We start from the raw sequence: 17187 nt of genomic DNA, 5'->3' as shown, positions 1-17187 counted from the left end.
AGGGGCTAGGTCCAATCCCCAGCATCTCTAGGTGGGGGTGGGTGAGACTCCTGCCTGAAACCTTGGACAGCTTGTAATCCCTCCTGGCCAGGCATGAACCTATGGCCCTGCCTGCTATACTTTTCAGAGCGTGGAATGGAGGGGACTGCTTATGAACAACATTGCATTTTACAGTAATCTAAAAACGATAGATCTCACTCCACTCACCATGCAAATTTATTCCCAGGCCAGCCAGATAAATGCATAAGCCATAGCACATCCTTTTCACGTCTCGTGGTACAGTATGCTTTCGACAAGGGTTACACAGAACCCAAAACAGATTTTGACAGATTACAAGGATCCTGAGGATTCATAGAACAACTGGCTGCTTCCATGTGGGGTTACACTTTGCTTGTGGGGACTTCAGGGTTTTGTTTGTTTTAGTGTCAGGAGAGTTCACATCCCACTGGCCTCTTCAAGCATCCTACTTCAAACAGCAAGCTGGAGTGTCCACCTTGCAAGCAAAGGCGCTCAAAAGAAGGCTGAGGTATTTACTTCTAAGGCCTTTGCTACACATGATGCACCGCAAAAGTTAAAGCAGCACTGTTTGGAAGCAGGTTTTATCAAGAGAGAATTTAACTGTCATCTAATAGCAGCATCAGCAGCTAGGCCAAAAATCAAAAGGATTACATATATATATGCAGGACTACAAAAGGGCATATGGATACTATGGAGGCAGGCAGAGTAATCAACAAAAAGCAAGTAAAGACAGCTATGGCATTGGGAAAGGGATTGCTGACATCTCTGACTGAAGCTTTGATGAAATGAATATAGTAATCAATGCCCAATATCCAAAAGGGCAGCTGTTCCATACTTCCCTTAAGATTGCAAAACACAGACCAGCCTACTTTTTAAAAAGTTGAAGAAAGTGCTTCATAGCACTGAAAGGGGGGTGGGGTGGCATCTAGTCTGTTCCTCTGTGCAGGAGGTCTCAAGTTACAGCACCCCCAAAAGATGGCTGTCCAGCCTCTGCCTCAAGACTAGCAAGCAAGGGAGAGCCCACCACCCCACTAGGTAAATTTATCTGCTGTATGTCAAGCCAATTAGATTTGGTGCTTCTTCTGGGGCAGCAGCAAATGTATTTCTGCCCTCTTCTATGACGCCTGTGCGTGAATTTGTTTTATGTGTGTAGATCAGTGCACGCTGACCAACGCACAGTCTTTGCAGTAAGTCTCTGTTCCGATGGCATGAGATGGCACGGTAGATGCTTATCTGCTGCAGCCTTCACTTGGTGGATAAAAAACAAAGCTCAATAGATCCAGCACTTAGCTGACACTCATGATGCACAGTTTCTTTAAAGCCACGAAGACCATCTATGGGCCAATAAAGCATGGCATAGCCCCCTACTCAGCAGATGGTACCACACTTCTAAAAGACAAAGAAGCTATTGCACTGTGCTGGAAAGAACATTACCAACACCTCCTTAACCACAACTCCCCCATAGCTGCTGGGGTCCTCTCACAAATTCTGCTGAAACAAGTTAGAGATGAGCTTGCAGTATCTCCAAATCTGGGAGAGTTGTGTACAGCTATTAACCAAATGAAAAACAACAAAGCCAACGGACCTGATGGGATACCTGCCAAAGTCTCCGAAGTGGGTGGAATTGAATTTACACAACTTCATAAGAGACTGGACTAAATTTACAAATTATCTGAAAGAAAAAACTCAATTAAATACGTTAATAGGATTACAAGAGGCTTTGTAGTTTTAGAATGAATGAATCAATGAAGCAGAAGTAGATGTTTTTCTGGAACTCCTAGCTTTCTCCATAATCCAGCGCATGTTTGCAATTTGGTCTCTGGTTCCTCTGCCCCTTCGAAATCCAGCTTGCACTTCTGGGAGTTCTCGGTCCACATACTGCTTAAGCCTGCCCTGTAGAATTTTAAGCATAACCTTGCTAGCGTGTGAAATGAGGTTTTAGAAATACAAAATACTAATAAAAGCAATTTCTTTGGCACTTCCCAATCCCAAAGAAGGGCAGTGCCAAAGAATGTTCCAACTACCGCACAATTGCGCCCATTTCAAACTTCTGCTTCATTGACAAGGCAAAAGCATTTGACTGTGTTGACCACAGCAAACTATGGCAAGTTCTTAAAGAAATGGGAGTGCCAGATCACCTCATCTGTCTCCTGAGAAATCTCTATGTGGGACAAGAAGCTACAGTTAGAACTGGATATGGAACAACTGATTGGTTCAAAATTGGGAAAGGAGTACGACAAGGCTGTATTGTCTCCCTGCTTATTTAACTTATATGCAGAATTCATCATGCGAAAGGCTGGACTGGATGAATCCCAAACCGGAATTAAGATTGCTGGAAGAAATATCAACACCTCAGATATGCTGATGACACAACCTTGATGGCAGAAAGTGAGAGAGAATTAAAGAACCTTTTAATGAGATGAATAGGAGAGCGCAAAATATGATCTGAAGCTCAACATTAAAAAAACTAAGATCGTGGCCACTGGTCCCATCACCTCCTGGCAAATAGAAGGGGAAGAAATGGAGGCACTGAGAGCTTTTACTTTCTTGGGTTCCATGATCACTGCAGATGGTGACAGCAGTCACAAAATTAAAGACGCCTGCTCCTTCAGAGAAAAGCAATGACAAACCTAGACAGCATCTTAAAAAGCAGAGAATCACCTTGCGACAAAGGTCCATAGTTAAAGCTATGGTTTTCCCAGTAGTAATGTATGGAAGTGAGAGCTGGAACATAAAGAAGGCTGATCGCCGGAGAATTGATGCTTTTGAATTATGGTGCTGGAGGAGACTCTTGAGAGTCCCATCGACTGCAAGAAGATCAAACCTATCCATTCTGAAGGAAATCAGCCCTGAGTGCTCACTGGAAGGGCAGGTCCTGAAGGTGAGGCTCTAATACTTTGGCCACTTCATGAGAAGATTCCCTGGAAAAGGCCCTGATGTTGGGAAAGATGGAGGGCATAAGGAGAAGGGGACGACAGAGGACAAGATGGTTGGACAGTGTTCTTGAAGCTACCAACATGAGTCTGACCAAACTGCAGGAGGCAGTGGAAGACAGGAGTGCCTGGCGTGCTCTGGTCCATGGAGTCACGAAGAGTCGGACATGACTAAACGACTAAACAATAAAAGTGTATCTATATAAAGAGATTCTCCAAATCTCAGGACTCCCCCCATCCCCTCCGTGGGGTCATTTTAAACAACTGCATATTCATCCATACTCCATTTTTTATATCAAACCATATTGTCCATAGTAATTTATACACTACATGTGAATCAAAATCCTGCTCTTGTTTCCATCTGCTTACAGTGGTCTCCAAGGTAACTTATGAATTTTTCCCATTCTTTATAAAGTTTTTATTCTCTTGGTTTCTGAGTTTTCCATTCAGCTTTGCCATCTCAGCATAGTCTATCAGCTTGGTTTGCCATTCTTCTCTGGTAGGCAAGTGCTCATTTGTCTTTCATGCCTTGTCCATGAATCCCAAAGCCAACACATGGAAGCAGGAGGCAGTACAAACCTGCTGGCCCTGCACTCCGGTGTGTCAACCAGAAACTGTGAAAAGGCACTTGACTGTGCAAGATTCCTGACCACATAGAGCATCTGCAGCCAGGTGTGGGTAGGGGCTTTACTCAACATTCCTGCCTACATGAAAATGTTGGTGGTAGAGTCAGAAGGGCAAATGATGTCAGGGGTTTGGCCCTCCTCCATGTGTTTACAATTCCAGAATGGAAGGAAAGTGCAAACTATAGCTTACACATCTGACTATAATGCAAACTATGGTTTGTTGTAAATTGAGGGAGTATTTAAAGTACCCAAATGCTTGTTCGTGTAATGTGAAACTACAATTTGGAGTTGCATGTCAACAAAGTTAGTGTCCCCTTAAAAAATGGTGGGCTTTAAAAAAGGTAAAAGATGCGTTCTGTGTACATGAGCAAAAATAATGATTACCTGAAAGTGCCTGCGGACAGTGGAGCCCGCCATTTGATAATTACCAGCGTGCCTGTGTACCCATGCACAATGGCTACCCCCCCCCCCCCCCCCCCCCCCAACCCCCTCCTTTTAAGTGGGCTTGCTTTGAGTAATGGAAGTTATTTCAATGTAACTTGTCCTTTTAAACAGCTTTAGGCAAGGCAGAGAATAAAAACAGGCTTAAATTAGAAAAACAGAACTCTGGTTTTTAATTTATAAAATACAACATGCATAATATATTACAGTTTCAGCTTCTGGGCAGAGAGTTCTCGTTTCTTAGGTTTCTTCTGGATTTCTTTGCATCCTTAATTTGCATTTTTACTTGATCTTGCAGCTGAGAAAAGAAGGCTTGGGAGGACTTCAAAGCCTTGTCTTTGCCATCATCCTGTAGCAGAGCAACATTTATTTCAGAACAAATGGAAACATGCACATGCAAAGTAAAATAATGCCCCACAGTTTCAGCCACTTAATTGTTCCAGCACAATGCATCAGAGAAAGACCCCATTTGTATTCCGATTGATAACTAAATGGCAAACAGCAGCTGTTATGTTATGCAATACCCTTTTTCTGGCAGCATAATAAATCCAGAAAGCAGAAGGGAGGCTTGGCGTTATCTACACTCTCATGCTTAATGCATGTTAATGAGAGATAAGCATGCAGCACTAGGAAAGCATCCCTTTATAATCGAGGCTAAGAGCAATGAGAGCCCCAGTGGAATTTTAAAAATTATTCCTTCAAGTTACTCCACCATAATCACTCTATCCTTTAAAAAAGGTCTTATGATTTCACCAACAAAGCATAGCAGAAAGCAGGTTTGTTTGTTTGCCATAATATACTTCATTTAAACAATGTTCAAGTTGTTTTGCAGTTCCACTGGGCTGAAGGTGCAGAGAATTATCAGAAATCCATCTCAGATACATATTCAGAATACTATTATATGCTTGTAACAGAAACACATCAGCCCCCAGATGAGTGAAGGACCTGCCTTCTCTGGCATCGGCTTGCTTGCCTGCCTGCCTGCCTGCCTGCCTGCCTGGGTCCTGCTCCACCACTTTTCATCACCTCAGCACTAGAACCCCCCCCGAGCCTCATTTAGGCCAATTAATTACAACTGATTGGTTTAGATGTGCTTTTGGCATTACCTGACCTCCAGTTGCCGATGATACTGTTTTTCAGTAAGTTGTTTGCTTGTGTTTAAATTAATTTCACCACTGCTTTACTGCATTTGAGAGCTGTGGGCCCCATATGGGGCTGAAAATAGCATATAATATTTGTGTACGTTTATGCCTTTAGCCTTCTCAATTGCAGGGTAAACCTTGGAATTTACCAGACTCTGGAAGAGGCTAAGGGAGTAGTTTTTAAGTTACTGTGGTGTAGGGGGGGAAGGAGGCAGAGGGACCACAAACCCCTGATCTGTTGTTCTAGGAGGCTCTTGAGAGGGGGTGGGAAGGAGAAAATGATCTGACTAAAATTGTGTTTTCCTGCACCTGCTCCATCTCAGTGGCTGCAGCTGGCAAGAAAATGCAGCACAGACCACGGGTAGGTTAGATCAGGATCTACTGGTAAGATCTCTGTGTGATTTGGAGCAGATCAGCTACAACAAAAATGATTTTTAATTTATTTTTTTAAAAAAGGCTGCTGAGTTGTGTGTGTATACAGACCCGTGTATACGGATTACAGATGCTTCAGGTTACAGACTCCGCTAACCCAGAAATAGTACCTCGGGTTAAGAACTTTGCTTCAGGATGAGAACAGAAATCGCACAGTGGCAGCGGGAGGTCCCATTAGCTAAAGTGGTACCTCAGGTTAAGAACGGTTTCAGGTTAAGAATGTACCTCCAGAACGAATTAAGTTCTTAACCCGAGGTACCACTGTATATGTCTAGAGAATCAAGGGTGGATTTTTGTGTGACAGGATTGTCAGCTCAGTTTTGGTACTGAAAGCAAATACCTGACCTGGGCTAAGCACGTGCTCAGAAGCGCTCTGTTTCTCAACTATTCCACCCCTACCCATCCTCAAGCACTATTTTACACCTGGCCCCGTTGGGTGGATCTCAGCATTTCTAGCAAAAACAAACAACAAACTTGATCCGGCAAACCAAGTCTGCCTAATAAGCAAGTTGTGGTACCTCAGCCTTTGCTCCCCACCCCACTTCTCTGCAGACATGTTGTATGACTGAAGTCCAAAACATCTGAAGGGAAGCAGGATAGCCTAGGCAAACACACACACACACACACACCCCAAGTTCAGGAGCAGAACCACACAAAGGCCTTGGACTAAGTCTGCTTCTACAGTATAGATGGAAGAATAGATTGATTTCTCCAGCTGCTTCTTTAGTAACCTTACCTTGAGCAAGGAGTTCTGCCTTCCTTGGTTAGCTTCTTCAGTTTCTCAGCCGAAGCCTTTTTGCTCAGTCTAGCCCCCTCCACCAAATTCTTCTCATGAGTTTTTGCCGCTTCTCCCTCTCCTCAGCCTCAGGCGCTCACAAGCTTCTTTTTCCTCCGTTCCCTCTTTTTGTCAGTGGGGTTTTTTCAGCATTTGTTTTCACATCCCCGCCTTTGTTCTTCTCCTAAAAATAAGAACAGCTTGAGAGTGGGATCCAAAAGCAACGTAGAAAACTCTCTTTCACACAAGCATACAGCTATCTGGCTGCAGCTTTCCCCAAGCTGGCACTCCACTCCACGATTCTCTGGCCTGCAACTCCCTTCAGCCCCCTCTTAGGTCTTCAGCAGAGGCACTGCTCAGCCCCTCTCTCTTTCTGCCTATGAACATTAGGCGGCTGAGTACACACCAGGGCTTTTTTTCACCACTGCAGTCAACTTTGTTACTCTGTCCCCAGTATGTTTCCCTGGCCCCTCCCTCCTGGCTCTTTTACCCTTTCTCCAGCCTTGTAAATAAGCCCCACAACATTTACTAGCCTGCTGATGGACAGAATGAAACTGCAGGCAGTTGACCCAGAAGTCAGTCTCACTTTATTCAATGGACTAATGCCTGGGTAGCAATGGCTAAGTCACCAACAGCCAAGTTGGCACCAGCTCCACCACAGCCAGGCAAACACTACAGGAAAGGGACAAAAGGGGGAACTAGGCAGCTAGCCTCATGCAGGTGGCAACAGAAGCAGTTCCTTCCTCATCTGTGCACAATTTGTTGCCTACAGCTACCATGAAAAAGCTTTAAAAACAAAATTGCCCTTGTCTTCCAGGTGGACTATGAGGGTGTGAGTGGGTTTGTTGTATTTTGTCCTGCTCTGGCTCCACTGTTTGATTATATTCATTGTATTTGATAAAATGTGTAAGTTAGCTTTTTATCAGCTGCTTTGGACACTCAGGTAAGGTAAAAAAAACCAGGTCACACGTCTCTAATATTAACAATAACATTAAGATTCTGTTGAAAGAGCACAAGAGGGAGAAAGCACCAGATTTTGAGCAAAACCTGCATAAACCAAGCCAAATCAAACTGCATTTGTTTCCTCCGATTTCAGAGACCCTGGAATGAAAGTGGGTTCACAAGAATGGAGTGTACTCTGCTGCCCAGGAAATGATGCGCCAAGTGGAAAGCTACTGGGAGCTGTGAATTAGTGCCTTACCTTGATCTCTTCCGGTGCAAGGAGGGCAGCATCACTAACACTCACTGGTGCAACTTCTTCCCATGGTTATTGCTGGGAGATTGGAGACAATTTTAACCTCTGGGACGGGCTAAGGGAAATAGAAAGGCTATGCATGTTAGATAACAGTGTTAAATGACTTCTACTTTAATCTTACAAACACTTACCTGGCAGTGGGACAAACCCTAACCCTAAAGCCTGGTCTTCAATTCCATTAATCCAGGGAGGGGGAAGTTGTGGCCTTGTTGGTGCACTACAATTCCCAACATCCCTGAGCATTGGCCATGTTGTTGGAGGGTGAGGGAGTCGAAAAAACATTTGCAGGGCAAGAGGCTCATATCCCAGAGTTAAGTAGAAGCGATTCAGTTCCACTTAGGTCAATGGGACTATATGGATTTGACAAGGCTCCCTAGACTTCATAATGGTTATAGTGGTCAGAAGACTGGACTAGGGCCTGGGGACCTGGATTCAAATCCCCATTCAGCCATGAAATTCATGGGCTAGCCACTGGCTCTTAGCCTAACCTATGTTGCTTAATAGGTTGGGTAATTTCTTACAGTGACCATCCAGGAAGGCAGAGGGCATAACACCAAGTCTAATTTTGTAAAAGTAACTATACACAAGCCAAAATAATTAACTCCAAATAGTTCGCTTTCTATTTTAATTCATGGATATAGCCTGGAAAATCTCAAGGAATGGACACTAACCAATCACAGACTCTTGCTCATATGCAAAGAGGTTTACACACAATTTAGACATTGACGGTTGCAATCAGCTTTCTAGCAACTTTTCTAGCAAGTGTATGTAAAGCAGTAACTTGGTTTTGAGAATTTATGGGTAAGCCATAACCTATGGAAACTAGATGTGAAGATGGCAGAGTTAGCATACTGTTACAGAGGTTTAAGAGCCTGGACAGAAAGACAACCCACTTAGACATGGACATGTGCAGCAGAAATACGAACAGGCATGGCCAAGACTATCTTTTTTATTTGTTATAGCTTCTCTGTTACTGTTACTATGTTATTAGGACAAAACAGGGAGAGAGAGAACCATGTATGCCACTTGAGATACCTGCAGGAAAGAGGATGTACATGTAATAACAAGGGGAAATATCTGCAGCATCCAGCTAGCACAGAAAGTTTTCAACCTTTTCTACGAAGGTTTCTTCTTATGCACAATCCTGCAAACAAAGTTGCATTAACATACTTACTGGTTTAGGTGTGAAGTGGAAATTAGACAGGGCATCCAGTCTCAGGAAGAGTGAGTCCATCATTTTCTGTATTCTGCATGCTCAGGTTTTTCTTCCTCTTCCGTTTTTTTTCTGAATTAAGAGCAATGTGGGATTAGGCAAGAGCAACTTCCAAGCAAGACTTTTCACTCAAAAGAAAGCAAATGCTATCTTTGGCCCTTTTAGAGGCCAGGAAGGGGAATTTAATTTATTTACTTTTAAATACACCCCCTTTGCTGGGGTGCCTAAGAGTTACCAATTTATAGGCTCACTCGCCCTTGGCTAAACCCAGATGCTTATGGGCTTACTTCACAAAATATCCAGGGTTAACCCCCCCCCCAAAAAAAAACCATTCCTAATTGCCAAATGGTGAGTTTTGCAAATCCTGGTTTATATTTCAGAACAACAGATATTACAAGTTTCATCTGCATAATTCAGCAGCAAAGGAAACAGGAGACTATTTCAAATAGAATCAGCATTGAAGGGGGGGGGAAGGAGAAAACACAAAATGGCTTGCACTTCCTTTCCCTCTGCTTATTTCTCAGGACCAAAATGGCTCCCTGGCAACATCGTGCAGGGCCTAAATGATGCACTGTGGTGCAGGATCCTTCAACAATGGGATTGCCATGAAATGTGAATTACAGAAAATTTCTTAAGCCCATTAAAAAAAACAACACAATTGATTTAGAAAGGCTTGGAAGAGTAGAGTTGCAGTCATGAGTTGAGAAGCTGAGAAGGAAGCCACATGCAAATTCACCCTAGAGCAACTCTCCTCCTCCTCATCTTCCCTGACTCCTGGCCACGCTAGCTGGGACTGATGGGAACTGGTGTCCCACAACACCTGGAGGACATCATGTTCCCCATTTCTTTCGTAAAGCTTCTGCTCCTTTCAGGTCAGAGAAAACAAGGCTGAAGCTCTCAAGAGCCACAAAATGCAAACCATGTCAAAGGGAAGCTTATTACTTCTACACCTGCCCACTGCCACAGATAAAGTTGGGCCCTCAAGCACCCTTAACAGCCAATACAATCTCCCTCAAAAGGCACCTGATTAAGTTTCAAATATTCTTGCTCATAAATTTCTGCAAGACTCAGCTTGCTTTTCTCGTGATCCAGAGTCAACCGCTTCTTATATTCATAGGGGTTTTCTTTCGGTTTTTCTTTACGAACGACATCATCCCAAGCCTAAAACAAAACAAAACAAAACAAAACAAAAACCACAGCCATATTAAAAACAGAACAGAACCATGAGCAGCCTTTTCTGTAGGTAACAAGGAATTTAGCCATTCACATTCATTTGTCTTAACATTTCTATTCTGTCTTTTATTTTAGAGAAGGGTAGTCAACGAGATTGCATTATGTTTACGTACTCAACAGCTGCAAATCTACACATCACAGAATACTAAATCTTACAAATGGATGGCTCTTTAAAGAAAAATGTTTTAAGTTTTTGATGGCAGTCATGAAGCAATGACTGACTTCTCTGGGGAGGAGATTTCATAAAATGGGAGCCACAGTAGTGAAGACTCTGCACTCCCATTATGTGAGAGAGGGGTTTTTTTTGTGGCAACCTCTTAAACTGCAGAATTCCTTTCCCACAGAGCTGCCTCTGAAACCTTCATTATGTAGCTTTCATCATATACTGAAGAGGTGCCTCTTCAATCTAATTGATAACAATATAATAAACAGATGGCAGACTCTTCACTTTGTCGGAGATAGCACCTACAGTGACTTCATACATTCAATAGTAAGGGAGACAATAAGGAACTCACAGCATTTATCACACCCTTCAAGAAGTGGGGATACAGAAAGGGCATGTTTAAAGCTTAAGCAACATTAGTTGTGTTCTTGTTCCTTTTCAATGTACATATTTAATGCAAATGTAAAATCCTGCTGGGTTCCCTTTCCCATTTTTCCCTCAAATAGCAATGAAGACATGAAAACAGATCTATTAACCTGATCTTTTATCCTTCTCTTGATAATCTCTTCAAGCTCCAGAGTTGTTTCTCTGTGATCACAGGAGCTGAGAATACAAAAGCAGCAAACTCAGGATTTATTTTTTTAATGAAATGCATTTGTAAATAGCCTTATGGGTTAAGAGCAGGCTCCGTTCTCTACTGCCAGCTGCCACTTGAAAATACATGTAACCATTATCAATTCAGCAGCACCACCACCCAAATCTAAGGGTCATAATGAACTGGGTGCACACAGGTACATCTGTTTGAGGGCAGCAGTGTAACCAGAGATGACCCTGGCTGCAAATGCAGAGGAGCTCCTGGGATAGACTAGGATCAGTCTCTCCTTCAGACTGGGAGACATACACAATTAGTGCCCCCCTTAGCCATGGCCTGACCTATTCTAGGAAGTCTACATCATGCCATGGATGGAAAGCAGAGGGTCTGGGAAGAGGTTGCCCACCTTAGAAGGTGATTTCATAATTTGCAGCTATTTAAGGCTACAAAATTACAGTATCTCTACATAAAATATAAGCCTGGGGGCTTATAGAAATTCCAGGAAGAGGAAAAAGACAAAGGTCTGCCGCTACTCGTTACTCATGCAGAAGCGCTGTTTGTAAGAGCTGGTGCCCCATGCTACAGCTATATAAAAGGTTACCAGAATCTCCATGATTGCAGAAGGAAATGGCACAGCTGCCACACGAAAGTGCCAATGCCTCTACATCAGTGACTTCTCCTGGCCCAGAGCTCATCAGCACCCCCAACATAGTTCCCAGCTCTTCATGCAGGGGGCCACTGCTGCTGGAACCCTGCCTTATAAGGAACATTAAGTGAAAGCGCTGCTATAAAGTACAAGGTTTACCCATTTTGACTGCATGGTCAAAAAGAACCATTTCCTCAGAAGGCTGTTCTCAGGCCGCTTTTGTCCTGTCACTTCACCTCTCAGCTGCCAAGGCTTTTCCATCAGCAGTTCCTTTTCTAGCGATTTAATTGTTTCGCTCATCTGCAAAAAAATAAAAAATTCTTTAAGACACTTCATTTCCCATGGCTTCAATCTTACGTTTACTTAATGACATTCACAGAAGGACAGTTGCTATCCCCATCTCCCACTGCAGCACCTGTAACCTTCCCCCCACCCACTCACTTGAAAACTAGGGAACCTCCTAAAAATGTCAAATTGAGGGGTGGGGGCTGCTGTTGGAAAGAGGAAAGAAGAGAAATTTCCATTCTGTGAACTTCCTTATCTTAGGCTCCAAGATCAATTTTGGGTGATGCCACCCCCTTTCCCCATCAGTCTCCTGCACCCCATCCCCCAACGTTCAGGAGCCAGAGGCAAGCAGAAACATGAAACGTTCCTTCTGTAAACCTCCTTAAGTTAACTTACCTTAAGATCCCAAACACTGCCTCATTCTTTTTTCTGTTTTCCATGCTTGAAGTTCTTATTTTTTGCTATAGACATGCTAGTTTCAGATGGCATGAGATAAATGCATTGGTTTGGTGGGATGCAACAGAAAGTTTACCTTTTCCTGTCTTTTCTCAAAGGATGACTTTGTTTCAGCGGAACTATTTCTCTTTGCCTGGAACATATCTATCTCCTCTTCTATGTCGCTGTCATTTGGCAAGCTGAACGTCACTCTTTTAGAAGGTTCTTTGCTTTTTTCATTCCCTCCTTTCTGTTTGATTTCATCCATTTCCTCAACTCTGTAGTTAAACAGCATTACATGAAAATGAGACCTTTAAAGGACTTTCATTAGGCTTTTGATTCATTCATAAACACACGAGCCTGCTGGGACACCACACAAAAGTGCCCTGAGGAAAGTATCCATTCACAAAACTTTCTGGAACACCGTCTGCAAACGGAAAACCTGTCAATGGACCACCACACACACACACACACACACACACACACAACAGAGCAGCAGGCAGCCTATTCTGCAGGCTACAAGAGAAGGCTTATTTCAAACCTAATTGGGAATCAGAGTGAAAAAGAAGAGGCCATGTGGGAACCAGGGAAGGCCTTACATGAGTACATCTCCAGACACCATGTTGATGACCCTGTTACTATTCATACAGACTTGCAAGCAGTATAGTTCTCCGGATAGGAAAGATGCTATTGTATTGACAAACACAACAATATTTATCTCCTCACAGAAGATTAGCCTCTGCTCCCCAAAAAACTTTGGGATGAAATCCTATGCACACTTACCAGAGAGGAAACCACACTGAGTACAAAGAAACTATCTGAAGAAGTGTGCATGCACACGAAATCTGATAGAAGTGTGCCTTGCACACAAAAGCTCATACCAAGAACAAACTCAGTTGGTCTCTAGGTGCTACCGGAAAGAAGTTTCTATTTTGTTTCGACTATGGCAGACCAACCGGCTATCCACCTGTACAAGAAACTAACCATCTGAGTAAACATGCATTGGTTCATTTCATTTTATTGTCCGCTTAGCATTGCCCTCAAAATATCAGCACATACTCATCATCTATTGTCTTCCTCTTCTTCCTTTCCCTCAATCTGGTCACTGTCACTATCCTTGTGTTCACTTGTGAAGTCTTCATAATCACCCACAGGATCAAAGTAGTCCTGATATTTAAGATCACGAGCACTTTTGATGATCTGCTGGGAAGAAGAGGAGAGAAACCAGCAAGAGGTTACAAAGAGGCACCTGAAGTTTCAACGTAACATTTGAACAAGATAATGAGTAAAGGGGCTATATTAAATAGTTATGCTTATTAAATAAACTGGATAGTTTATAGTTTTTTCCTGAAGAAGCATGAACCAAAGTCTTAAAATACTTTATTAACGATCAATTCTATTTTCAGGACCTGCAAGCATGGATGTGGCCAAAGTGACCCCATGTTTAAAAGTACTTTGAGAATATTCTGCATGGTAGCAACATGTTCTCATGCATCGCTGTTCTTCGTACTCTGCTTTCAGATTTCTCGGGGATTCAGTAAAACCTTTGCTCCAACTATATTAATGAAAAGTTCAGCTGCCATTTTCCATTTAGTCCATTCTTAGTCAATGCAAATGTGAGTCTGTTTTCCAATTAATGAACACAATGCAAATAGTTAGCCTGTTATTTACCGACAGTTACAGGCAGCATGTGAGAATGTAACCTTTCATAAATACAAGATGGGAAGTTCTCTGATATATAGGACTCCTTATACAGATCTATTACTTGAACATCTGAGCAATGGGTTTGATCTGAACCACCAGCTCCCTCACTACTTCCCTGCTCTTACCCCTTACTTGTACGCATGGAGCATGTTAATAAAAAAGACAGTTGCATTATGAAGTCATTACTAAACCCTCTGAGTGTTCAGCTTTAACATACGATGTTTTACACCTTTTATGCAGTTACCTTTGTTTTGGAGTCTCCAAATTCCTCTTCATCCTCACTCTCATAATCTTCAGAAAAAATGTCCTCAAAATAATTTATTCCTTCTTCTTCTTCATCACCCTTCTCTCCGATTTGTCTTTTCTCCACTGCATCCAAACAAGCCTCCATCTCAGCCAGTTTGAAAATCTGTCATCCACTATGGACTTTTCTCCTGTTTTTTTCACAGTGCTCTTTGATGTTCGGGTTTGCTGCTCCAACTTATCAATGTCAAAGTCCATATTGGAATCATCATCACTAAATGCATTGTCCTCCATGGCCCCAAGCCAATTTCTCTTTCCTTCAAGCTCACTTTCCTCTTCAAGATGATCATTGTTGAAATCCGTCTCTACTTCCATTTGGTCCTCATTACCCACCTGATCCTCATTGTCTTCTGAGACAGAACCATCCTTGTCTGAAGCTGGGAGAAGGCATAGATCCTCCTCTCCCTCCACATCTCTAGCAACAGCTCTCTTGAAGTAGCCTAGAACTGCATTATTCTGGAGTTCTAGCTGTTGCCAAATCTGTTCTTCATCAAAGTTATCTATCACCAGTTCCTTTAAAGGACTTCCAGAAATAACATCAGCTCCAAGCATTTTGTGGAAATCGTATAATGTTTTTGTTAGAGAGATGAAGTCATCCGCAAGTCCATCCTGAATGCTGGAGTCAAAACAAGTTGTAAGACATCATGCATTTTAAAAGTCACAAAGTTTAGGTCTTTGTCAGATCAAGATGCAGAAACAGGAAAAGTATGTGAATATACAGGCATATCTCAGCGATATTGCAGGTTCAGTTCCAGACCACCACAAAAAACACACATCACAATAAATCAAGTCACACAAATTTACACTATATTATAGACCATGGGTAGGCAAACTAAGGCCTGGAGGCTGGATCTGGCCCAATCGCCTTCTAAATCCGGCCCGCAGACGGTCTGGGAATCAGCTTGTTCTTACATGAGTAGAATGTGTCCTTTTATTTAAAATGCATCTCTGGGTTATTTGTGGGGCATAGGAATTCATTCATATATATTTTTCAATATATAGTCCGCCCCCCCCCCCACAAGGTCTGAGGGACAGTGGACCGGCCCCCTGTTGAAAAAGTTTGCTGACCCCTATTGTAGTCTATTAACCCATGGCTGCAGGGGTGGGAGGGGAAAAACCTGGCCCCAGCCCTAGCCAGCTCCACTCCTGTGGCCAGAAAGGGAGCAGCAACAGGGGAGTGGGAGGCTGGACTGCAAGCAGCTGCACCCATGTCCTCATAAGGAGCAGTATCTGTGGAATAAAATTTGGTGTGCTTATATACACCATTACTGCTGGTACAGAATGCACCCCAAGTTGGCCATACAACATCAATTTTGAACAAACTGCAGTTTGCTAATACGCTAAACATACTCAAGGTTTTGAGGTTAATGCAGAAAGCCTTCAATGACATGGGTCCCCAAAACTCAAAGGAGCACTTCTCCCTATATCTACCACACCGTGCTTTGAGATCTGCTGAAGAAGCCCTTCTAAATGGTCCATCTGACAGGCACTGTCCCTTGTCAGCCTTCATAGTGGTGACACCCCACCTGTGGAAGCCCCCATGGCTACAGTAACTGACGGTATTCTTCCAAGATCCATAGCAAAGTTACCTGGACTGCTGTTTGATGCATAGCTGTCAACCTTTCCCTTTTTTGCGGGAAATTCCCTTATTATAGCATTGGGAAACAGCAGGGAGGGTTGACAGCTAAAGTTTGATGCTTTAAAAACATTCTCTCTCCTCCTCCTATTCTCTCTGTATACACATATAACTGTGTGCGTGTGTGAACAGTGCCAGATTTAAGGTAATGTGGCTGGTTCCAATGCAAAGGGCTCTCAGCCAAGGGGGTGCAAAATAACAACAATAATAGTAATTGTAATAATAAAACCTATATTTATGGGTACCCACTGAGATCCATTTTAAAACAACTGTACCAAAATGAATTAGGATTCTGTTGTGAAAATAAGGAATATTTTTGGGAGGGCACCAAATTTTGTCTTTGCTGAGGGCACCATATTATCAAAGTCTGCTCCTGGTGTGAAGTGGGTGGCTCTTAAGACTAGTTGCTGGACTCCCCTGCCCCAGTCAGCAGTGCCAACAATCTGGGATGGAGGGAATTGTAGCCCAGCAACGACCCACAGCCTGGACGACCACAGGTTCCCCACCTCTGGAATTACCACCTACATCATGCATATAACCACACACACAAAGGGAGAGGGCAATATCCCGTGCGAGGCGTCCTCAAGTCAAGAGGAAGCCTTCCTGTGGCGCCCTGGGCCAGAGCGCCTGGCTGTTCACCGGAAGGCTGGTGCTTCGAGCCCACCCAGGGACAGTATCGCAGGGGTTGGGCTAGATGACCCTCGGAGGTCCCTTCCAACCCTACGATTCTCTGTTTCCATGAAATCAACTAGCTCAGTCCCAAGGATCTCAGGGGGGCCTACTCTTGAGCCGACTCTCACCGGGTGTCGCCCACAGCGGAGGTTTCATTTGCCCGCGTGCTTCGGGATGCTTAAGACACGCGTTTTTGTTTTTTAAAAAAATGATCATAACGTGAGCACGCGCACACGCGATGAAGGGCGCTTTACCTGAGGAACCGCTCGGGGTTGGCCGTGGCGGCGCCCAGTCTCTCCAAGCAGGCGCCCAGCCTTCCGCCCGCCGGGGTCGCCATGTCTTCGTCTTCCTCGCCGCCTCCTCTGCGCCGCCCGGCTCGGCCGCGTCCCTCAGCCCACGCGCTCCGTCCGGCGAAGCGAGCCGCGGAGAAAAGTTCCGCCTCTCCGTCGACCGCAGAAACGGTTCCGGGTGCGGGGAAGGAGAAAGAGGCGGCCCAGGCGGCTGAGCTCCTCCTCCTCCTCCTCCTCCTCCTTTGGGGGCTGAGAGAGGAAGAGCTCGGGGCGGCGCGGCGGCCTCTTCTCTGAGGAAAAGGGTTGCAGGGCGAGGGCACACACACACACGCAGAGACACTGTCTGTTTCACTCACCTCTTGATTGCTACGCGGTTTAAAAAGAGAATAAAAC

At 43.9% G+C, this 17187-nt stretch overlaps 1 protein-coding gene across 1 annotated transcript; it reads right to left on the bottom strand.

Moving 5' to 3' along the window:
• Positions 1-4162: 4162 nt before the first annotated feature.
• MPHOSPH10 (M-phase phosphoprotein 10) lies at positions 4163-16860 on the bottom strand. The gene is given in 18 exon segments (XM_033167089.1): positions 4163-4269; positions 4272-4380; positions 6341-6506; positions 6509-6551; positions 7569-7628; positions 7630-7677; positions 8797-8867; positions 8870-8907; positions 9857-9996; positions 10768-10820; positions 10823-10834; positions 11629-11667; positions 11670-11769; positions 12287-12465; positions 13245-13389; positions 14138-14301; positions 14304-14812; positions 16759-16860. Coding segments are annotated over 18 exon segments (2007 nt in total). The 5' UTR covers positions 16842-16860; the 3' UTR covers positions 4163-4221.
• Between the last annotated feature and the right edge of the window lie 327 nt (positions 16861-17187).

Source organism: Lacerta agilis, chromosome 13 (genome assembly GCF_009819535.1).
Source record: "Lacerta agilis isolate rLacAgi1 chromosome 13, rLacAgi1.pri, whole genome shotgun sequence".
Classification (NCBI taxonomy): domain Eukaryota; kingdom Metazoa; phylum Chordata; class Lepidosauria; order Squamata; family Lacertidae; genus Lacerta; species Lacerta agilis.
This window is presented reverse-complemented; position numbering and strand designations above follow the sequence as displayed.